The following is a 25,300-nucleotide window of genomic DNA, read 5'->3' on the forward strand; positions in this document are numbered from 1 at the left end:
GATCATCTATTCTGGATTAGGTATTGTGCAATGAACCAGAATTGATTGAGAGCTTAAGGTAGAAGAACCCTAAGGTACAAGTGATCATAATATAATCAAATTCACCCTGAAATTTGAGAAGAGGTGGAAGCCAGATGTATCAGTATTCCAGTGGAGCAAAGGGGATTACAGAGTAAAGAGATGGTCAGATTTGATCGGAAGGAGCTTAAGAAGGAAATTAGGAGAGCCAGAAGGGGCCATCAGAAGGCCTTAGCGGGAAGGATTAAGGAAAACCCCAAGGCATTCTACAAGTATGTGGAGAGCAAGAGGATAAGACGTGAAAGAAAAGGACCTATCAAGTGTGACAGTGGGGAATTGTGTATGGATCCAGAGGAAATAGCAGAAATACTTAATGAATACTTCAGTGTTTACTATGGAAAAGGATCTTAGTGATTGTAGTGGTGACATGCAGCAGACTGAAAAGCTTGAGCATGTAGATATTAAGAAAGAGGATGTGCTGGAGCTTTTGGAAAGCATCAAGTTGGATAAGTCGCTGGGACCAGACAAAATGTACCCCAGGCTACTGTGGGAGGCAAGGGAAGTGATTGCTGAGCCTCTGGCGATGATCTTTCAATCATAAATGAGGATGGGAGAGCTTCTAGAGGATTGGAGGGTTGCAGATGTAGTTCCTTTATTCAAGAAAGCGAGCAGAGATACCACAGGAAATTATAGACCAGTGAGTCTTGGATCAGTGGTTGGTAAGCTGATGGAGAAGATCCTGAGAGGCAGTATTTATGAACATTTTTATAAGTGACCTGGATGAGGAAGTGGAGGGGAGGGTTAGTAAATTTGCTGATGACTCAAAGGTTGGGGGTGTTGTGGATAGTATGGAGGGCTGTCAGATGTTACAGTGGGACATTGATAGGATGCAAAACTGGGCTGAAAATGGCAGATGGAATTCAACCCAGATAAGTGTGAGGTGGTTCATTTTGGTAGGTCAAACATGATTGCAGAATTTAGTATTAATGGTAAGACTCTTGGCAGTGTGGAGGATCAGAGGGATCTTGGGGTCCGAGTCCATAGGAAGCTCAAAGCAGCTGCGCAGGCCGACTCTGTTGTTAAGAAGGCGTATGGTGTATTGGCCTTCATCAGTCATGGAAGTGAATTTAGGAGCCGAGAGGTAATTTTGCAGCTATATAGGACCCTGGTCAGACCCCACTTGGAGTACTGTGCTCAGTTCTGGCCGCCTCACTACAGGAAGGATGTGTGTACCATAGAAATGCTGCAGAGGAGATTTACAAGATTCTAACCTGGATTGGGGAGCATGCCTTATGAGAATAGGTTGAGTGAACTCAGCCTTTTCTCCTTGGAGCAACGGAGGATGAGAGGTGACCTGATAGAGGTGTACAAGATGATGAGAGGCATTGATCATGTGGATAGTCAGAGGCTGTTTCCCAGGGCTGAAATGGTCGCCACAAGAGGACACAGGTTTAAGGTGCTGGGGAGTAGGTACCACGGAGATGTCAGGGGTAAGTTTTTTGCTCAGAGAGTGGTGAGTGTGTGGAATGGGCTGCCAGCAACTGTGGTGGAGGCTGATAGGATAGGGTATTTGAAGAGGCTTTTAGATAGGTACAAGGAGCTTAGTAAAATAGAGGGCTATAGGTAAGCCTAGTCATTTCTAAGGTAGGGATATGTTCGGCACAACTTTGTGGGCTGAAGGGCCTGTATTGTGCTGTAGGTTTTCTATGTTTCTATGTTTCTACAATTAGAAAATAAGACCATAAGACATCGGAACAGAATTAGGCCATTCTGCCCATTGCGTCTGCTCCATCATTCAATCATGGTTGATACTTCTTGTTCCCTCTTCAGCACTTCTACCCAGCCTTCACCCAGTAATCTTTCATGTCAAGGCGAATGAAGAACCCACCAATCACCGCCTTAAATACATCCAACATCCTGGTCAGCACAGCTATCTGTGGTTATAAATAACACAAATTCATGATCCTCTGGCTGAAGAAATTTCTCTGCACATCTGCTTTAGATGGACACACATCTATCCTGAGGCTGTGCCCTCTTGTCCTAGACTCCCCCACCATGGGAAACATCCTTTCCACATCTACTCTGTCTAGGGCTTTCAACATTTTAAAGGTTTCGGTGAGATTCCCCTCATCCTTTTTAAATTCCAGCGAATACAAGCCCAGAGTCATCAAATGTTCCTCATATGATAACCACTTCATTCCAAGAATCATCCTTGTGAACCTCCTCTGATGAGTCTCCAATGCCTGCACATCTTTTCTTAGATAGGGAGCCCAGAACTATTCATAATACTCAAGGAGAGGCCTCACCAGTGCCTTATAAAGCCTCAGCATCACATCCCTGCTCTTGTATTTTAGACCTTTTGAAATGAATGCTAACATTGCATTTGCCTTCCTCACCACTGTCTCTACCTGCAGGTTAACCTTTAGGGTGTTCTGCACAATGACTCCCAAGTCTCTTTGCATCTCAGATTTTTGAATTTTCTCTCTGTTTAGAAAATAGTCTGCACATTTATTTCTTTTACCATGCCCATACATTTACCAACATTGTATTTCATTTGCCAATTTCTTGCCAGTTTTCCTAACCTGTCTAAATCCTTCTGCAGCCTTCCTGTTTCCTCAGCACTATCTGTCCCTACACCAATCTTCATATCATCTGCAAATTTGGCAACACAGCTACTATTCCATCATCTAAATCATTTATATACAGCATAAAAGGAAGCAGTCCCAAATCCGACCCCTGTGGAACACCACTAGTCACTGGTAGCCAACAAATAAAGAATCTTTAATTTCCACTCTCTTCCTCCTACCAATCAGCCAATGCTCTAAACATGTCAATAGCTTCCCTGTAATACCATGGCTCTTAACCTGGTAAGCAGTCTCACGAGTGACACCTTGTCAAAGGCCTTCTGAAAACCCAAATATACAACATCTACTGCATCCACTTTATCTATCCTACATCTAATCTCCTCAAAGAATTCCAAAAGATTTGTCAGGCAAGATTTTCCCTGAAGGAAACCATGCTGACTTTGTCCTATCTTGTCCTGTGTCACCAAGTACTCCATAAACTCATCCATAACAATTGACTCCAACATCTTCCCAACCACTGAGGTGACGATAAATTGTCTATTGTTTCCTTTCTGCTGACTCCCTCCTTTCTTAAAGAGTGGAGTGACATTTGCAATTTTACAGTCTTCCAGAAGCATGCCAGAAATATCATTACAAATGCCTCTGCAATCTTTACCATTACCTTTCAGAACCCTTGAGTGCAGTTCATCTGGTCCACGTGACTTATGTATCTTTAGGTCTCTCAGCTTTTTGAGCATCTTCTCCCTGATAATAGTAATTGCACTCACTTCTCTTCCCTCACACTATCCAACACCTGGCTCAATGCTAGTGTCTTCCAAAATACTCATTTAGTTCACCTGCCATCTCCTTACTATCTCTCTGGCCTCATTTTCTAGTGGTCCTGTATCTACTCTCATCTCTCTTTTATGTTTTGTGTACTTGAAAACAGCTTTTTCTATCCACCTTGATACTGTTTGCTAGCTTGCTTTATATTTCATCTTTAACCCCTGATGACTTTTTTAGGTATTTAAAAGCTTCCCAATCCTCTATCTTCCTGCTCATTTTTGCTTTCTTGTATAAGATAACACTTAATTTATCCCAAAGGAAATTATTGTTGCAAGGTTGCTCAGTCAGAAATATAATCTTAAAATACAAAATGTAAGCATTGGGATATTAAAAAATACAAAATGTGCATTAAAAATTAACAGCGGAAAATACAGATGAACAATGCAACCATATACTAATATAGTTAAGGAGCTGGATTTGTAGAGACTTAGAGCCAGAGGGAGAAAGGATCTCCTGTGGCATTCAGTGATTCACCTCGGTGGAATCACTCTGTTACTAAAGGACCTCCTTTCTTTGTCCCATATGTCATGGAGGGGTGAGAGGGATTGTCCATAATGCTCCGTAGCTTCAGCATAATCATCGTCTCAGACAGCCACCAGGGGATCCAGTTCCACCCCCAGAACAGAACCAGCCTTCCTGGCAAGCTTATCAATCTTCTAAGCATCAGCTGCTCTCACCCTGCTGCCCCAGCGACCACAATGCAGAGTAGAATGCTGGCCACCACTGAGTTCTAGAAGATCTGCAGCAGAGTACTGTAGATGTTGAATGACTGGAGCCTCCTCGGGAAGTATAGTCGGCTCTGTCCCTTCTTGTACTGAGCTACTGTAGTTTTAGTCCAGTCCAGTTTATTGTCCATGTGAGTTCCCAGGAATCTGTAGTCTTGGACGACCTCCACACCTGTTCCCCTGATGGAGATGGGAATGCAGGGTGCTTTCACCTTCCTAAACTCCACCACCAACTCGTTTGTCTTGGTGATGTTGAGCTGCAGGTGATCCAGCCCACACCACTCAACAAAGTTGTCCACCATTCCTCTGTACTCAGCCTCTTGCCCTCTCTTTTGCTTTTACATTCGCTTTGACTTCCCTGGTCAACCACAATTGTATATTTTGCCATTTGAGATTTGCTTTGTTTTTGGAATGCATCTACCCTGCACCTTCCTCACTTTGCACTGAAACTCATGTCATTGTTGCTCTGCTGTCATCCCTGCCAGCTTCTCCTTCCAATTTACTTTGGCTAACTTCTCTCTCATACCACAATAATTTCCTTTACACCACTGAAATACTGCTACATCAGACTTTACTTTCTCCCTCTCAGATTTCAAGATGAACTCTCAATCATATTGTGATCACTGTTTCCTCAGGGTTCTTTTACCTTAAGCTCCCTAATCACCTCCAGTTCATTAAATAACACCCAATCCAGTAGAGCTGATTCTCTAGTCGGCTCAATGACAAACTGCTCTAAAAAGCCATCACTCAGGTATTCAACAAACTCACTCTCTTGAGATCCATTACCAAACAGATTTTCCCGATTGACCTGCATGTTAAAATCTCCCATGACTATCATAAAATGGCCTTTTGACATGCTTTTTCTTTCTTCTTTTGTAATCTGTATTCCAAATTCCAACTACTGTTTGGAGGCCTGTATTTAACTGCCATCAGGGTCCTTTTACCTTTGCAGTTTCATAACTAAAGCCACAAGGACTCAATGTCTTCTGAACCAATGTCACATCTTACAACCATATAACCATATAACAATTACAGCATAGAAACAGGCCATCTCAGCCTGTCTAGTCCTTGCTGAATGTTACTCTCACCTTGTCCCATTGACCTGCACTCAGCCCATAACCCTCCATTCCTTTCCTGTCCATATACCTGTCCCATTGTACTTTAAATGACAATATTGAACCTGCCTCTACCTCTTCTACTGGAAGCTCACACAGCTACCACTCAATGAATAAAGAAGTTCCTCCTCGTGTTACCCCTAAACGTTTGCCCACTAACTCTCAGCTCATGTCCTCTTGTTTGAGTCTCCCCTACTCTCAATGGAAAAAGCCTATCCACGTCAACTCTATCTATCCCTCTCATAATTTTAAATACCTCTGTCAAGACCCCCCTCAATCTTCTATGCTCCAAAGAATAAAGACCTAACTTGTTCAACCTTTCTCTGTATCTTAGGTGCTGAAACCCAGGCAACATTCTAGTAAATCTTCTTTGTACTTTCTCTATTTTGTTGACATCTTTCCTATAATTTGGTGACCAGAACTGTACACAGTACTCCAAATTTGGCCTTACCAATGCCTTGTACAATTTTAACATTACATCCCAACTCCTATACTCAATGCTCTGATTTATAAAGGCCAGCATATCAAAAGCTTTCTTCACCACCCTATCCACATGAGATTCCACCTTCAGGGAACTATGCACCATTATTCCTGGATCACTCTATTCTACTGCATTCTTCAATGCCCTACCATTTACCATGTATGTCCTATTTTGACCTGTCCTACAAAAATGTAGAACCTCACACTTATCAGCATTAAACACCATCTGCCATCTTTCAGCCTTCTCTTCTAATTAGCCTAAATCTATCTGCAAGCTTTGAAAACCTACTTCATTATCCACAACACCACCTATCTTAGTATCATCTGCATACTTACTAATCCAATTTACCACCCCATCATCCAGATCATTAATGTAGATGACAAACAACATTGGACCCTGTACAGATCGCTGAGGCACACCACTAGTCACCGGCCTCCAACCTGACAAACAGTTATCCACCACTACTCTCTGGCATCTCCCATCCAGCCACTGTTGAATCCACTTTACTACTTCAATATTAATACCGACTGATTGAACCTTCCTAACTAACTTTCCGTGTGGAATCTTGTCAAAGGCCTTACTGAAGTCCATATAGACAACATCCACTGCTTTACCCTCGTCAACTTTCTTAGTAACCTCTTCAAAAAATTCAATAAGATTTGTCAAACATGACCTTCCACGCACAAATCCATGTTGACTGTTCCTAATCAGACCCTGTCTATCCAGAAAATTATATATACCATCTCTAAGAATATTTTCCATTAATTTACCCACCACTGACATCAAACTTACAGGCCTATAATTGCTAGGTTTACTCTTAGAATCCTTTTGAAACAATGGAACAACATGAGCAATACACCATTCCTCCAGCGCCAAACCCATTTCTAAAGACATGTGAAATATTTCTGTCAGAGCCACTGCAATTTCTACACGAACCTCCCTGAAGGTCCTAGGGAAACATCCTGTCAGGACCTGGAGATTTATCCAATTTTATATTCCTTAAAAACACCAGTACTTCCTCCTCTTTAATCATCATTGTTTCCATAACTCCCCTACTTGTTTCCCTTACCTTACACAATTCAATATCCTTCTCCTTAGTGAATACCGATGAAAAGAAATTGTTCAATTTCGCACACTAGCTGTCCACTGATTCTCTAAGGGACCAATTTTATCCCTCACTATCCTTTTGCTATTAATATAAGTGTAGAAACTTTTTGGATTTATTTTCACCTTATTGTCAAAGCAACCTCGTACCTTCTTTTAGCTGTTCTGATTTGTTTCTTCAGATTCTTTTTACATTCTTTATATTCCTCAAGCACCTCATTTACTCCATGCTGCCTATATTTATTGTAGATATCTCTCTTTTTCCAAAGTTTTCAATATCCCTTAAAAACCATGGCTCTCTCAAACTTTTAACCTAACAAGAACATAAAGATTCTGTACCCTCAGAATTTCACCTTAAATAACCTCCATTTCTCTATTACATCCTTCCCATAAAAATTGTCCCAATCCACTCTTTCTAAATCCTTTTGCATCTCCTCAAAGTTAGCCTTTCTCCAATCAAAAATCTCAACCCTGGGTCCAGTCCTAACCTTCTCCATAATTATATTGAAACTAATGGCATTTTGATCACTGGACCTGAAGTGCTCCCCTACACATACCTCCATCACCTGACCTATCTCATTCCCGAACAGGAGATCCAACACTGCCCCTTCTCTAGTTGGTACTGCTAGGACTAAACTGTCCTGCACACATTTTACAAACTCCAAACCATCCAGCCCTTTTACAGAATGGGCTTCCCAGTCTATGTGTGGAAAATCAAAAGCTCCCACAATCACAACCTCATGCTTACTATAAATATCTGCTATCTCCATACAAATTTGCTCCTCCAATTCTTGCTCCCCATTAGGTGGTCTATAATACACCCCTATGAGTGTTACTACACCTTTCCCATTCCTCAATTCCACCTAAATAGTCTCCTGAGATGAGCCCTCTAATCCATCCTGCCAGAGCACTGCTGTAATATTTTCTCTGACATGCAATGCAACACCTCCCCCTCTTGTCCCTCCGATTCTATCACACCTGAAGCATGAAATTCAGGAATATTTAGTTGCCAATCACACTCCTACTGCAACCATGTTTCACTAATATGTACAACATCATATTTCCAGGTATCAATCCATGCTCTAAGCTCATCCAACTTTCTTACAATGCTCCTAGCATTAAAATAAATACATTTAAGAAATTGTCCACCTCCTCCTCTCTGTTTATCTCTTAAAGTACAATGAACTTTACTGTCTCCTTTTTCTTGCTCTCCCATACATCTGTTCCTACACTTTGGTTCCCCTCCCGCCTCATATCTAGTTTTAATCCACTGGAGCCTCTCTAACAAACCTACCTGCAAGAATATTTGTTACCCTCCAGTTCAGATGTAAACCATCCTGCTGGATCAGTTTCCACCTTCTCTGGAAGACTTCCCAATATCTATAAATCTGAAGCCCTCCCTCTTGCACCATGTCTTCAGCCACGTGTTGATCTGTGCTATCTTACTATTTCTAAACCCGCCTGCACGTGGCACTGGTAGGAATCCTGAGATTGCTATCCTGGAGGTCCTGTCCTTTAACTTGGTGCCTAACTCCCTTGTCACGTAGCCCGTGATGGGTTAAAGAACCAGCAGAAATAGGAAACACTGTGGAGTCTGGTACTGCTACAAACCAATGCTATTTATTAGTAACTACACAATACAGAGATATAAATGCAGATATATCAAACGGGTTAACAATGATTATATATTTTATATTATATTTATATTATATTATATTTTTATCACAGCTTTTCTGCACTGCGAGAGTCACTGATCAATTTCCCCGAATTGACCCTCCAGAAACCCACCTTCCTGTAGGCACAACAAGCTCATCCAGTGTCCAAAACCGTGTGTGTCCGACACCAGCAGCTGACCTGGTATTTATTTCAGCATGCTGAACACCAGCTGTCCATCAAACTGCTCTGCCCTTCTCTCTCTGTCAGAACGTACAAGCAGCCACTGTCCTTGTGGAAATGAAAACAAACTGCCGAGAAACCATAACATCAATCTTCCGAGCACTCTTCACTTCTCTCTCTCTTAATAACAAGGTCTCTGTGTTGGACACCTCTCTCTATCTCTTTCTTTTTAAGAGCATAGTTCATAGGGTCAATTCAGGACCCAGTCACACCCTAAAGTCACCTTTCAGGACTTCCTCACTCTTCCTATCCACATCATTGGTCCCTACATGGACCACAACATCCAGCTGCTCACCCTCCCTCTTGAGAATACTGAGAACTCATTCCGAGATATCGCGGACCATGGCACTCGGGAGGCAACAGACCATCCAGGATTCTCAATCTCTCCCACAGAACCTCTTATCTGTCCCCCTAATTATCATATCCCCTATCACTGCAGCTCTCCTCTTTTCTCTCCTTGCCTTCTGAGCTGAGGGTCCAGTCTCGGTGCCAGAGATGCAACCACTGCAACTTGTCCCTGGTCGGTCATCTCCACCATTTGTATCCAAAATGGTACACTTATTATTGAGGGGAACAGCCACAGGGGTGCTCTACTCATTCTGTCTAACCTTCCCTCTCCTGACAGTTACCCAGCTTCCTGTCTCCTGACTCGGAGGAGTGACGATCTCCCTGTAACTCCTGTTTACTTCTGCCTCTGCCTCCCAAATGATCCGAAGTTCATTCAGCTCCAGCTCCAGTTCCCTAATCTTTCTACTGATTTGATGCCATTCTTTACCAGTAGAGTCACACCACCCCCTCTGCCTACCTTCATATCCCTCTGACACAACATGTAACTTTGGACATTCAGCTTCCAACTGCAATCATCATTCAGTCATGATTCAGTGATGGACACAACATCATACCTGACAATCTGTAATTGTGCAACAAGATCATCCACCTCATTTCTTATTCTCAGTACATTGTGATATAACACTTTGAGTACTGTATTTGCTTTTCAGACAGGTGGGGCTCATCAGCCTTGGACGGCAGCCTGCCGAGGACAAGGAAAACTCTGATTTTAGGCCTTCATTACTTGTGGCCGTACCCATCTATGGGAAAGGCTTCGGGAGTAAACCCTGAGGAAGAAATCCGTAGCCAGGGTCCTTAAAGCAGTTTGATGTTGTTTACAACTTCACTCTGGCAACCCCAGGGATGACACTGGTGCCAGGCTGTATCGGTGTTTGCCCTTCCCTTGGACTCCATCAGTGACGTGGAGATGGGGAACCCGCTGCATGGGAAACAGCTGATTCTTCAAATCTTCCCACCCAGGCTTACACCCCGGAGAAGACACAGTCCACCAGAGGCACAAACCCATCATCCCCTGGGATTGACGGCTGCCTATTGTATTTGCTACCCTTTTTGATTCTGCACCCCTAATGCACTGACACTCACCCTGATGGCTGCCTGCCCTTCCTGACAGTCTGACTGCATGCAATCTTTGCTTTTTTACCATTGTGGTAAACTATGTTATACCTGTCTGGACACGCCCCTCTGCTGACTGCTCCTGTGGCTCCTCCCACAGACCCTTGTATAAAGGATATTGGAGGCACTGCTCCTCCCTCAGTCTCCGAGATGTCGTGGTCATGTTTTCAGCTAATAAAAGCCTATCTTTTGCCTCCCGTCTCCGAGAGTTATTGATGTTGCATCAACCATCCATCCTATCCTGAGTCCCTGAACTCCAGTTCCTATCCCCCTGCCAAATTAGTTTAAACTCTCCCCTACAGCTCTAACAAACATGCCCGTGAGAATATTGATTTCCCTTGAGTTCAGGTGAAACCCGTCACTTTTGAAGTGTCATACCTCCCCCAGAAGAGATCCCAATAACCCAAAACCAAAGCCCTGCCCCCTGCCCCAGCTTCTCAGCCACACATTGATCTACCAAATCATCCTGTTTCTACCATCACTGCCGCGTGGCACAGGCAGCAATCCAGAGATTACTACCCTGGAGGTCCCGCTTCTCAGCTTTCTACCGAGCTGTCTAAATTTTCTCTTTGCTTTTCTTTCCGATGTCATTGGTACCAATATGTATCAAAATGTCTGGCTGCTCTCCCTCCCTCTACATAAAGCTGTGGACGCAATCCGTGATGCCCCTGACTCTGGCATCTGGGAGGCAACATAGCATCTGGGTGTCCTGTTCACATCCACAGAATCTTCTGTTTGTTCCTCTGAATATCGGAAGCAGTTTTGGGCCCCTGATCTAAGAAAGGATGTGCTGAAACTGGAGAGGGTTCAAAGGAGGTTCATGAAAATGATTCCAGGATTAAATGGCTTGTCACATTCAGAGTGTTTAATGTCTCTGGGCCTGTATTCACCAGATTTCATTAGAATGAGGAGTGACCTCATTGAAACCTATCGAATGGTGAAAGGCCTCGGTAGAGTAGATGTGGAGAGGATGTTTCCTATGGTGGAGAGTCTAAGACCAGAGGACACAGCCTCAGAATAGAGGGGCATCCTTTTAGAACAGAGATGAGGAGGAAATTCTTTAGCCAGAGAGTGGTGAATCTGTAGAGTTTGTTGCCGTAGGCAGCTATGGAGGCTGAGTCATTATGTATATTTAAGAGGGGTGTTGTTCCCCCTCTCCAAGCATCTGATGAACCCAAAGGAATGGCAGAGACTGGTACAGTTTGGCACCAGTTGCATCGAGGAGTTGCCAGTCAGTGTTGAACTTAATGTAGATCTGCCTGATGGACTCCAGCTCCAGAATTTCATCTTGGGGGTTTACTCCCGAAGCCTTCCTCATGAGTGAGTACAGTCACAAAGGGTGTGATGCACCATCAATAACTCACACTGAGATGAAAGGCGAGATATCGGCTTTTATTGACTGGAAGAAGGAACCAGGAGTGAGTGTCCATCATACCATGTCCTGGAGACTGAGGCCGAGTGTCAGGCTGCAGATCGCCTTTATACAGGGGCCTGTGGGAGGAGCCACAGGAGCAGTCAGCAGGGGGCGTGTCCAGACAGGCACATAGTTCACCACAGGGTGGAGATTTGAGATCAGAGTTTTCCCTCTCCTAGATGAGCTGCCAACCACGGCTGACAAGCCCCATCTGCCCAAAGCAACTGGTTTTAAAGTGTCTGTAACCCACATATGCCCCTTCACCTGTCATTAGAAACGGTTCCTCTGGGTTTAGTAGCTGAGCCACACGTGAAGGGCAGGAGCTGGAGTTCGTTGTCAGAGGCCATTTGAGGCAGACGCCATTGGGAGCATTTAATAGGTAGTGGGAGCTTGTCCGTATTACCACTCTCAGCTATAACAACAGTAACCCTTTACAACGGGTAGTCAAAACTGCCTTACGCATTGCTGGCAGCAGCCTACCCAGCATCAAACTCATATATACACAGAAATGTGCCAATAAAGACCAGGTAACACCATGAATGATCTCACACCCACCCACCCCTCGCTCATGGACTGTTTGTCCCACTCCCATCAGCACCACACTGGGAAAACCAGACTCTAAAACAGTTACTTTCCCCAAGCAGCAAGTCTGATCAACCCCTCCCCTCTCCACACCCCCACCACCACCTCTTCATTATTTCCTGACATCTCCTTATGTACACACACTCCTATGCCTCGTGTCACTTTATGGACACACAACCGATCTGTGTATAGAAACTATCTTATGCGTTTATACTTATTTTGTGTATTTTTTGTATTATTGTGTTCTTTATCTCAGTGTTTTTTCGTGTTGCTTTGAACCCAGTGTGACAGTTATTTCATTCTCCTTTACACTTGTCTACTGGAAATGATATGAAACAATTTGAATGTTGAATGTTGAATCCGGGGTTCCTGCGGTGCATTTTGTTTCCAGCATCTGCAGTCTCCTGTGCCCCCGTGATGATGGTCACACTGCCTTCGGTGAAACCCTGGACACTAACTCCGCCTGTGTCCAGTTATCTGCAGGACCTCTTCCTCCTGGTCAGTTCTCCCCCTCCAGTCCTTTGCTTTATGGTTTCTTTCCCATTGACCTCACCCACTAATTTCAATTGCCAGATCCATGTATCTTATCCCTGTTCACTCTAGGAATTGGACTGTAAGGTCAGAAGATATAGGAGCAGAATTAGGTCATTCGGTCCATTGAGTCTGTTCCCCCATTCCATTATGTCTGATTTAGTTTCCCCCTCAACCCCATGTTCCTGCCCTCTCTCTGTAACCTTTGATACACTTCCTAATGAAGAAACTATCAGACTCCGTTTCAAATATACGCAGTGACTTGGCTTCCCACAGTCGTCTGTGGCAATGAATTTCACAGAATCACGACTGTCTGGCTGAAGAATGTCTGATACCAGAGGGTGTGTGATTCAGCTGGGAGGGGGTAAGTTCAAAGGGGGTGTGGGGACAAATGTATCTTTACAGAGAGAGTGGTGGGTGTGCAGAACGCACTGCCGGGGTTGGGGGGGCGGGGGGGAGACAGATTCTGTAGAGGCGTTTAAGAGACTCTTGGACTGATGCATGAATTGTGGTTTGGGATATAGACTTGGTGTAGCAGAAGCAGTTAGTTTAGTTAAGCATTCAATTACGAGTTTAAGTAGTTTGTGGACCAAAATGTCTTTTCCCGTGCTATCCTGTTCTATGACTTTCTATCCAGCCTCCTGCAGAATTCTCTGGAAATTCTACAGTTCCGTGCAAAAGTCTTAGACACCTATATATAGCTGGGGTGCCAAAGACTTCTGCAGTTCTGTATTTGTCAACGTGGAGCGGAGAGAGAGTTTGTAAATCTGGTGGAAGCAAAAGCTGTTGGGAATGGTGAGGATGAAGTGTGGGACGGGGGCAGAGAAGGAGTGCTGGGGCAAGGGATGGTGTGGGTGCAGACACCCCCAGACCTGAGACGCCAAGATCATCTGATTCCAAACAACTGTTTTACCGATCACTACACGATGTCTCTCTGGTGTTTCCCGCTCCCTTCCCCTTTTCCCAGCCATGATTGCCCCCTCCCTGTCCCCTTTCCCACTCTCAGTCCACAATCGAGTCCCCTATCAGCATCAGGTTTATCATCACTCACAAATGCCACAGAACAGAGAACATTGAAGAGTACAGTGAAGGGACAGGCCATTCGGCCCATAATGTTCACTGAACCAACTAAAAAGTAAATCAACCCCCCCCCCCCACCACCATCTCTCCACCTTCCTCACACCCATGCACCTACCCAAACGTCTCTTAAAAGCCTCCAATGTATTTGCCTTCACCACCCTACCAGGGAGGGCATTCCAGGCACCCATCACCCTCTGAGTAAAAAACTTACCCCTCACGGCCCCCTTGAGCCTACCCCCCTTTCACCTTCAATGCCCTCTGGTATTGGACACTTCAACCCTCATCTTAACCCTAATGTCGGCAGATCAAGCAGCATCTAGTGACAAGAGCCCAGAGTCAACGTTTCGAGCCGAGTCCCTTCTTCAGGATCGAAATGAAAGGGTCTCAGCCTGAAACATCGACTGTTCACTCCCCTCCTGCCCGACCTGCTGAGTGCCTCCAGCATTTTGTGTGTGTTGCTCTGGACTTGCAGAATCTGGTGTTTGCAAATTACTGCAGGACTGTGCAAAAGTCTTTGGCACCAAGCTATATATATGTAAGTGCCTAAGACTTTCCCACAGCATCGTACTCGCATAAAATTTGCTTCCAGTAAATGCGAAGAGTTTGTAACTACCGTCATGAGAAAGTGCACTGTGTTTGAAATGACTTCCTGCCAGCTACTAACTTCGACAGTGGCTGAGAATTTTTTTGAGGAAGTGAAGCAGCAAATCGAGCAGCTTCTGTATTTCAGCGAGAGAATGAAGAAAGAACTGAAGTGTGAGAGGACTCCACACTGAAGCGCTGGAAATGCTCTCTCTCCGGGTTTGTCTCTGCACCGTCCTGTTGTCCGTCTCAGTCCGGGGATACAGTAGGTGTTTTCCATTGTCCCCTGTCTCCCCGTTGTCTCTCTCCTAAAGGCTCGTTTTACTTTGTGGCGCAGCGCGATCTATTTGGACGTTGGTTCTGCCCGTGGAGGGTTGGCGTTCGGACCCTGTCCTTCCCTGAGTGCTAGGCTGGACTGCCTTCTGGTGACGATGAACCCCAGTACTATTGGGAAGAGACGTCCAAGTTTGATCCCAGTTAAAGGCCGGGCACAATTCCAAGCCTGGGTGGTGATGAATTTGGAGCGAAGCTGTAGTGTGGTGGTTAGCGTGATGCTTTACATTCCCTGTGACCCAGGTTCAATTCTCGCCGCTGTCTGTACGTTCTTCAGTTCTCAATGCTATTTGCTTATTTTTATTGTTTTCACGATCTTTCCCCTTTGCACATTGGCTGTTCGACGGCCTTCAGAATCAGAATCAAGCTTAATATCACCGACATATGTTGTGAAACTTGTTGACTTTGTGGCGGCAGTACGATGCAATTCCTAATAACAGAGAAAAACTGAATCACAGTAAGTGTATATATGTGTATAAAGTAGTTAAATAATAGCACCAAAACAGAAATAAAAAAGTAATGAGGTAGTATTCAGGGTTCATTGTTCATTCAGAAATCGGATGGCAGAGGGAAGAAGCTGTTCCTGAATCACTGAATGTGTGTCTTCAGGCTCCTGTACCTCCTGCCTGGTGGTAGCAACGAGAACAGGGCATGTCCTGGGTGATGGGGGTCCTTAATGATGGATGCTGCCTTTCTGAGGCACCACTCCTCGAAGATGTGTTGGAAACTACGGAGGCTCGAGCCCATGATGGCGCCCAGTTACTTTACAACTCTCTGCAGATTCCTTCCATCTTATGCTGTAGCCCCCCACCCCCCATCCCAGGCGGCGATGCAGCCAGTCAGAATGCTCCCCACCGTACATCTGTAGAGACTATTACATGACATACCAAATCTCCTCAAACTCCTGGTGAAATATAACCGCTGTCGTACCTTCTTTGTAATCACATCGACATGTTGGGACCAGGTTCGGTCCTCCGATGTTTTGAAACACACTGGAATTTGAAACTGCTCACTCTCTCCACTTCTGATCCCTTGATGAGGATTGGTTTGTGTTCCCTCGTCTTACCCTTCTGAAGTCCACGGTCAGCTCTTTGGTCTTACTGACGTTGAGTGCAAGTTCGTTGCTGCGACACCACTCCACTAATCGGCATATCTCACTCCTGTACGCCCTCTCATCACTACCCGAGATTCTACCAACAATGATTGTATTGTCAGCAAATTTATAGATGGTGATTGAGCCACACAGACATGGGTGTAGAGAGACTTGAGCAGTGGCGAAGCACACATCCTTGAGGCGCACCAGTTGATTGTCAGTGAGATGGAGATGTTATTAGCAATCTGCACAGATTGTGACATTCCGGTTAGGAATTCGAGGATCCAGTTGAAGAGGGAAGTACTGAGGCCCAGGTTCTGTAACTTATCTATCAGGACTGTAGCAATGACGGGTTCTTTTGGGTTTCTTTGTTCTGTGGCTGCCTGTCAGGAGACAAATCTCAAAGTTATATAATCTATATATGCATTGAACGCTGAACTCCCTGTGACCTCATGGGTTTCCTCCAGGTGCTCTGGTTTTCTCCCACAATCTACTGGTTGGTGGGTTAACTGGTCTTTGTGAATTGTCCCGTGATTAGGCTCGGGTTGTTAGGCATCACGGCTCAAAAGGCCGGAGGGGGCCTATTCTGCATTGAGTCTCAGTAAATGAATATACTTGGGAGGGGAGCCAGCGGGTGGTGGTGTTCACATCCACCCGATACCCTGATGTGGAGAGGTGGAGGCTGCTGGAATAGCAGGGCGAGTAACTGCGTTGCGTGTTGTAGACGGCGCACACCGCGGCCACTGTGCGCTGGCGGTGGAAGGAGGGAGTACTGACTGGGTGCTCATGTGGTTACTGTTGTCCTGGGTTGTGTGATGTTGTAGTTGTACAAGATGTTGGTGAAGACATATTGAGTACAGAGTTGGGATGTTATATTGACGTTGAAGAAGAATAACATAATAATTTATAATACTAAAGAACACAGTAAGTATTAGTACATTAGACAGCTTATATACGTGGATTGATTGTATATACATAAAGTTCCATATGAATGACAACTTTATCATTTCCTGTCAGTCACCTGAAGTACAGACACTCCTGAGGCTGGAGTCACTTTATGGACATAAAGTCTATCTGTCAATCTATATATCAACCTATGTATAGAAACTATCATATGTACAGTGTTTATATTTATTGTGTTATTATTATTGTGCTCTTTACTTTATTATATTTTTGTGCTGCATTGGATCCAGAGTAACAATGGTTTTGTTCTGCTTCACACTTGTGGCCATCTATTGAATACCAAAAGGATGCAGAGAACACTGGACAGTCCAGCACAGTACAGACCCTTCAGCTCTCAATGTTGCTCCAATCTTTTATCCTGCTCCAAGATCAATCTAACCCTTCCCTCCCACGTAACCCTCCATTTCTCTTTTATCAATGTGTCTATCTAAGTGTCCATAATGTCTCAGCCTCTACTACCACCTGGATGTTCCACACACCCACCACACTCTGTCAAAAACTTATTCCCTATACTTTCTGCCAGTCAACTTAATATTAGACCCTCTCATATTAGTCAGTTCTGCTCTGGGAATGTAAGTAACTCTGTCTTGGTCGACATGGTCATAGTTGGATCCCCATCTCAACCTCCCAATGAAGCCTTGTTGTTTATAGAGTCATAGAGAAGTACAGCACTGAAACAGGCCCTTTGGCCCATTTGGGCCATGCTGAAACCATTTAATCTGCCAACTCCCATAGACCTGCACCGGGACCATAACCCTCCATATTCTTTCAGTGTACCTGTCCAAACTTCTCTTAAATGTTGAAATTGAGCTCTATGCACCACTTATACTGTCAGCTCATTCCAGTCTCACCACCCTCTGAGTTCCTCTTAAAATTTTCACCTTTCACCCTCTACCCGTGACCTCTGTTTGTAGTCCCACCCATCCTCAGTGGAAAAAGCCTGCTTGCATTTACCCTGTCTGTAAAGGATGCAAGATCTCCAGGCGTGCGGTTAGATCTGGGGAAGCTAAACATTGATGTTTGCAAAACTGTCACAGATTCCACTGAAATGCATTGAAACGAGAGGTTTTACTGCTTGATGGCATTGAGCGCTGGTTGTAGCCCTTTTAAAAGGCCATTCTGCCCATTGACCTCAGGCTGGCTCCATGCAAAAGCACAAACAGAAAAGATTTGGCAGATGCTGGAAATCCAGAGCCACATAAAATGCTGGAGAAACAGCAGGTCAGGCAGAATCTATGGAGGGGAATAAACTGTTGAGGTTTGGGCCAAGACCTTTCATCAAGTTCCATCCAAGTCGCTGGCTCTGTAACAGCGTAACACTATCCACTATTACTGTAGCAACTCGAAATTTTAGAAGGATTTATTATCCCTCTTCACTCCATTCTCCTGCCTTCTGCATGTAACCTTTGATGCCTTTAGAAGTCAAAAACCTATTAACCTCTGCATTAAATACACCCAATGACAGCCTCCACAAACTTCTGTGGCAATAAATTCCACAGATTCAACCCCTTCTGGCTAAAGACATCCCTCCTCATCTCCATTCTAAAGGTACGTCCCTCTAAGCTGAAGCTGTGCCCTGTGGAGTAACACACAGGAAATGCTGGAGGAATTCAGCAGATCAGGCATCAACTACTGAGAGGAATATACAGTCATCGATTTGGGCTGGAAAGGACGGGGGCAGTCCACAATATCCTGAAATGGGAGGGTGAGCAGCCAGAGGTCGTGGTACATATTGGTACCAACGACAAAGACAGAAAAAGGGTGGAGGTCCTAAAGACAGAATACAGGGAGATCGGAAGGGAGCTGGGAAGCAGGACCTCAAAGATAGTAATCTCGGGATTGCTGCCTGTGCCACACGACAGTGAGTTTAGGAATAGAATGAGATGGAGGATCGATGTGTGGCTGAAGGATTTTTGGATCTTTGGGACCTGTTCTGGGGCAGGCATGACGTGTACAAAGAGCACGGGTTGCACTTGAATCTGAGGGGGACCAATATCCTGGTGGGGAAGTTTCTTAAAGCTTTTGGGGAGGGTTTCAACTAGAATTGCAGGGGGTTGGGAACCGAAGTGAAGCGGCAGAGGATGGGGAGGTTGGAGCACAAGTAGAGACAGTAGTGAGTTTGTGAGGAGGGATGGGCAGATGTTAGAGCAAAGATGCACTCAGCCTTTTGGTTTGAGATGTGTCTATTTTCATGCAATGAGTATCATAAACAATGCCGATTAACTTAGAGTTTGGATCAATATATTGACGTTGTGGCCCTTACAGAGACTTGGATGCCTCAGGAATAGGAATGGCTGCTGAGTATGCCAGGCTTTGGATGTTTCCAAAAGAACAGAGAGGGAGGCAAAAGAGGTGGGGGCATGACATTGCTAATTAGGGATAGTGTCATGGCTGCAGAAAAGGAGGAAGTCATGGAGGGATGGTCTACGGAGTTAGTGTGGGTGGAGGTCACAAACAGAAAGGGGCAATAACTCTACTGGGTGTTTTTTTCCTTGATTTGTGGATCCAGAAATGGCTTGACCACAGGAGGCAAAGGGTGACGTAGATGGTCCATGTTCTGCATGGAGGTCGGTGGACTGTGGAGTTCCGCCAGGATCTGTACTGGCTCCCGTCCTCGTTGTAATTTTTAAGTGACCTGTATGAAGAAGTAGAAGGATGGGTTAGAAAGTTTGCTGATGACACAAAGGTTGGAGGTGTTGTGGATAGTGTGAAGTGCTTTCAGAGGCTACAGTGGGAAATTGATAGGATGCAGAACTGGGCTGAGAAGAGGCATAAAGACTTCAACCTGGATAAGTGGGAAGTGGTTCATTTTGGTAGGTCAAATATGATGGCAGAATATACTATTAATGGTAATTCTTGGCAGTGTGGAGGATCAAAGAGATCATTGGGTCCGAGTTCATTGGACACTCAAAGCTGCTGTGCAGGTTGATAGTGTTGTTAAGAAGGTATATGGTGTGTTGGCATTTATCAGATGTGGGATTGAGTTCAAGAGCCATGAGGTAATGTTACAGCGTTATAAGACCCTGGTCAGACCCTACTTGGAGTACTGTGCTTAGTTCTGGTCACTTCACTACAGGAAGAATGTGGATAGTATAGAGAGTGGGCAGAGGAGATTTACCAGGATGGTGCCTGGATTGGAGGGTGTACCTTATGAGAATACGTTGAGTGAACTTGGCCTTTTCTCCTTGGAGTGACCGAGGATGAGAAGTGACCTGATAGAGGTGTATAAGATGACGAGGGGCTTTGAACTTGTAGATACCCAGAGGCTTTTGCCCAGGGCTGAAATGGCTAAAACAAGGGGATATAGTTTGAAGGTGCTTGGAAATAGGTACCGAGGTGATGTCAGGAGTAAGTTTTTCACACAGAGAGTGGTGAGTGCGAGGAATGCACTGTTGGTGGCGGTGATGAAAGTGTACAACAGGGTCTTTTAAGAGCCTCTTAGGTAGGTACATGGAGCTTAGAATAATAGAGGACTATGCGCTAGGGAAATTCCAGGCATTGTCTACAGTAGGTTTCAATGGTCGGTACAACATTGTGGTATGAAGAGCCTGTAATGCTCTGTAAATTTCTATGTTCTGTGTTCTAAGACAATATACAAAGGTGAGGGGAGTGGGAGGAGTACAAGATGGTGGTGAGAGGTGAGACCAGGTGAGATAGAAGGAGGGGAACGGAGGTGATAGGCAGGTGAGGAGAAGAGGAGTGACAAGAGAGTAACCAGAATGGGAATGATATCAGAGAGAAGAGAGAAGGGAGGAGTAATTACTGGAACTTGGAGAAATCGATGCTGATGCTGTCAGGATGGAGGCCCCCCCCCCCCCCCGCCGATGGAATCTCAGATGTTCTTCCACCAAATGACTATAGGAAAGATGCTCTTCACATCCACTCTAACTCGGTCTATCAATATTCGAACCGGCTATAAGAACAATCTCCTCCACATCCACTCTCTCTTGGCCTATCAATATTCAAACCGACTACAGGAACAATCCTCTCCATATCCACTCCATCTTGGCCTATCAATATTCAATAGGTTGCAATGAGATCCCCCTCAATGACCATAACCTCTTGATTCTTATTCTCGGTGTCCTTTCCCCTCCTCCACCCAGGCAAAAGTCAATAAGTTATGTTACAACTTTATAAAACTCTAGCTAGGCCACATCTGGAGTATTGTGTACAGTTCTGGTCACCCACTGTAGGAGGCATGTTGAGGCTTTGGAGAGGGTACAGATGAGGTTCACCAGGATGATGCCTGGTTTAGAGGGCGTTTACTGTAATGAGAAGTTCGATAAACTTGGGTTGTTTTCTCTGGAGCGACAGAGTCTGAGGGGAGATTTGATAGAGTTTGTAAGATTATGAGAGGCACAGAGAGAGCAGACAGAGAGTATCTTCCTCCCAGGGTTGAAATGTCTAATACCAAAGGCCTGCGTTGAAGGTGAAAGGGGTTTAGAGGGGATCTGAGGGGTAAATGTTTCACACAGACAGTGCCGGGTGACTGGAATGCTCTGCCTGGGGAGGTGTTACAGGCAGATACATGAGGCGCTTTTAAGAGACATTTAGATCAGCACATGAACAGACTTTGGATATTGAAACGGATGTTGTGCAGGCAGAGGGTTTAGTTTAGTTGGTCACTAATTTAATTGGTTTAGCACAACATTGTGGGCCGTAGGGCCTGTGACTGTGCTCTACTGCTCTGTGTTCTATGTTCTCGTGTTAAATACAGTAAATCTATGATCATCTGCTACTGAGAAATCCCGGTTGTTCCCTCCCTGGCTCACCAGGTGCCTGAGGTTCACGGAGCCATTCTGTTTCCCATTATCAGGTAATAAAAATGAACTTCTGACATCACGATCTACCACAACGTGAGTAACACACAAAATGCTGGAGGATCTCAGCAGCTCAGGCAGCTTCTATGGAGGGGAATAACAGTCAATATTTTGGCCTGGGGCCCTTCACCAGGACTGGAAAGGAAGGTGAAAGATGCCAGAATCTGATGGTGAGGGGAGAGGGACTGGCTGGGTTGTTATTACACAGGGCCAGTATGAACTCAATGGGCTGAATGTCCTCCTGAATGCTGCAACTGTTCCGTCACTCCGAGTTAATTCCAAGAGCTCTCCTCTCCGTAACCGGTGCCCCCGATTCTCCAATCACTTCCCCACCTGAAAATGAAGTGGCAGGATTGTAAAAGCCATCGGCCCCAGGGAACAGACGACAATGACAAACCCCCGAAACCCTGACTCGACCCCAGCCTGTAACGCTCTATATTTCAATAAGAATCTGAGGTGAACTGGTTTGTCACCAGGGACACTGGCAAATTTCTACAGAGATACCTGGGGAGCGTTCTAACTGGCTGCATCACCGTCTGGTCTGGTGGGGCCACTGCTCAGGATCAGAAAGACCAGCAGAAACTTACAAACTCAGTCAGCTCCATCGTGAGCACTGGTGTCCCCAGCACCCAGGACACCTTCAAAATGCAACGCCTCAAAAAGGCGGCATCCATCATTACGGACCCAGCACCCAGGACATGCCCTCTTCTCATTGCCACCATCAGGGAGGAGGAACAGGAGCTTGAAGACACACACTCACCGATTCAGGATCAGTTTCTTCCCCTCCGCCAGTTAGAACACTCAGCAGGTATATCTGTAGAAATTTGCCAGAGTACAGGAGCCTGAAGACACACACTCACCGACTCAGGAACAGCTTCTTCCCCTCCACCATCAGATTTCTGAATGGTCAATGAATCCATGAGCTCTTCCTCAGTATTTTTTTCACTCTTTTTGCCCAACTTGTTTATTTCTTTTCCTTATTTTATATGCAATTTATAGATTTTATTATTATACATTGCCTTGAACTGCTGCTCAAAACAACAAATTTCATGACATATGCCAGTGATGCAATCTCGTTGTCTATTCTATTGTTTCTATATTAAATCTGATTCTGATTCTGACGTAACCCCCACTCCGGTCTCTACAGCACCAACCGCAGCGTGTAGCCCACTCCTGAGTATCCATTATTGCACATATAAACCCCCCAGTCTGGACCCTCCTATGGATCACAGCCTGTTCCCAGTCCTGACTATCCATTACTGATCATTTAGTTGTCAGGCCCTGCTGGTGTATCTGGAAGATCGCTGAAAGCCTGTGTCGATCAACTGTTGGGAAAGATGAAGGATATCTTCAATCCCTCACTGCTGCAGTCAGAGGCCCCCACCTGCTTCAAAAGGGTGACATCAGACCGGTCGGTGCCCAGGCAGAGCAGGGTGAGCTGCCTTAACAACCATCACCCAGTGGCACTCACATCTACTGCCATGAAATGTCTCGAGAGGTTGGTCTTGGCTGGAATCCACTCCTGCCTCAGGAAGAGCCTGGGCCCATGGCAATTTGCCCGTCACCACAACAGGTCCACAGTGGATGCAATCTCACTGGCTTCTCACGTGGCCTTGGCTCACCCGGACAACAGCAAAACCTTTGCACTGCTTATCGAATTGAACTTTTATATATATTTATTGTAAATAATAGTTTTCATTTTATGCTTTGCACTGTACAGCTGTGGCAAAACAACAAATTTCACGACAGATGCCGGTGATATTAAAGCTGATTCTGATTCCCCTCCCCCATGTCAGGGCCCAGTCTGTAACCCACTCCCCTGGTTTGATGGTCGTCAGGCCCACTGACATCTGAAGATCCACTCGTGACTGTAGTGAAACTCCAGGTCTGTTTCTCAGATTTTCACCCACATTCCCCACCTTCCCCACTCTTGACCTGATTCCACCTGCCAGACGCATCTCCCCCAGTGGGTCCCATTCTCATCTCAGAGTATCAGGCTGGAGAGTGAGTCCTTGGTGGCCCTCCCTCAAACAACTGATTACAATCACCTCTCTCCATCTGAATCTCCTTTCCTTCCCTCTTCTCCATCTTTCACCACCTACCACATCTCCCATCCCCCTTCCCCTCCCTACCCAGCACAACCTGCCCTTAACCTTGTACCCCACCTCAATCCTCAATCACCTCAGACTCTTATCTCACCCTCCTCAGTCCATCTCTCACAGTATTCTGTCTCACCCCTTCGCAATCCTCAATCGCCTCAGACTCCTGTCTCACCCCTCTCAACTCCTCTATCAGTCCCGATGCAAACCAACATCTTTAACATCCTTTCACACCCACAGATGCAGCTACACCAGCTGAATTCCTTCAGCAGATTGTTTGTTGTTCAAATCTCTCTATCTCCCTCACTTACATGCACACACTCTCTCTCCCTCTCTCACTCACTCCCTCTCTCTTTCATCCACTGTCTCTCAATTACTCCCTCTCTCTCTCATCCACTGTCTCTCAATTACTCCCTCTCTCTCTCACACACACTCTCTCTCTCTCTCTCATTCACTCACTCACTCACTCACTCACTCACTCACATACACTCTCACTATCTCTCTCTCTGCAGACGATTCGATATATGGTTGGTCAATGTCCGGCGCTGATGTGGTCTCTGCGGAGGAAGGGGCTCCCGCTGTGTTACCGTGTACTTTCACCCACCCACCTCCTGGTGTCGCACTGAACGGCTCCGTGATCTGGTACAGAGGGGAACCAGGTGCTAAAAAACTGGTGTTTAACTGCACATATCCCGGTTCTGGCCGCTCCTGGTGCGATACAACGACACAGGAGGCTGGAGGAGGGCGGTTCGGATTCGTGGGGAACCTCAGTCGGAGAGATGCCTCGATAATGGTGGAGCGACTGAACCGGAGTGACGGTGGTCGGTATTGGTGCCGGGTGGAGCTCAATGTTGGCAAGTTTCGAACGGTGCTTCTAACAAATCTGTCTGTGGGAGGTGAGGATCGATGTTTAAGCATTGAGTTGTAAATCTACACTAATCATTTCACATTTTATCTCCCTGAAAACTTATTTTATTCATAATTTGCAAGTACATTTTGCAGGATAATCATGTCAAATAGATGTGATTGTCATGTGCACTAGCACATAGAACAACAGCACCATACAGACCCTTTAGCCCACAATGTTGTGCTGACCCTTAAACCTGCTCCAAGATCAATCTAACCCTTGCCTCCCACATAGCCCTCCACTTCTATAACATCCATGTACCTGTCTGAGAGTCTCCGTGTCTCTCTACCTCCCTCTCTCTCACGCACACACACTTACTCTTTTTGTCTCCCTCTCTCCCTCCCCCTCTCTCCCCGGTCCGTGACGCTGCTGCCATTTCAGTCAGCAATGAAGGGCCTCCATCTCTGACAGCATTCAGGGCTTCCTTCATCGTGTCAGTAGCTTCCTCTCGGTTTTCACTGCTGTCAGTCATACAATTCCCGAGTGGGACTCAGGAATACCGTCACACTCAGATGTCGAAGGATTCTCCATTGCTGTTTCCATAACAATATTGTTTTACCCGTATTACGTACCCCGTAACAGGTTAAAAAGAACCAGCAGAAACAGATACACCTGGAGTCTGAGACTTTCATTATAAACTCTATTTTATTAGTAATTACGGGAATAAAGTAATACAAAACAAAATA

General features: G+C 45.4%; 1 protein-coding gene across 2 annotated transcripts in view; it reads left to right on the forward strand.

Moving 5' to 3' along the window:
• The first annotated feature begins 14,559 nt into the window (after positions 1-14,559).
• The window catches only part of LOC132396285 (sialic acid-binding Ig-like lectin 10), a 31,666-nt gene continuing 20,925 nt past the window's right edge, over positions 14,560-25,300 (forward strand). Inside the window, exons 1-2 of one of the 2 annotated variants that reach the window (XM_059973812.1) lie at positions 14,560-14,664; positions 24,220-24,603. In XM_059973812.1, the coding sequence (XP_059829795.1) occupies positions 14,604-14,664; positions 24,220-24,603 (445 nt within the window). In that variant the 5' untranslated portion in view covers positions 14,560-14,603. Of the gene's footprint in view, positions 14,665-14,877; positions 14,997-24,219; positions 24,604-25,300 lie in introns of those variants that run through there. The other variant, XM_059973811.1, reaches the window with a different exon arrangement.

The sequence above is a fragment of the Hypanus sabinus genome, chromosome 7 (assembly GCF_030144855.1).
Source record: "Hypanus sabinus isolate sHypSab1 chromosome 7, sHypSab1.hap1, whole genome shotgun sequence".
NCBI classification, from domain to species: Eukaryota; Metazoa; Chordata; class Chondrichthyes; order Myliobatiformes; family Dasyatidae; genus Hypanus; species Hypanus sabinus.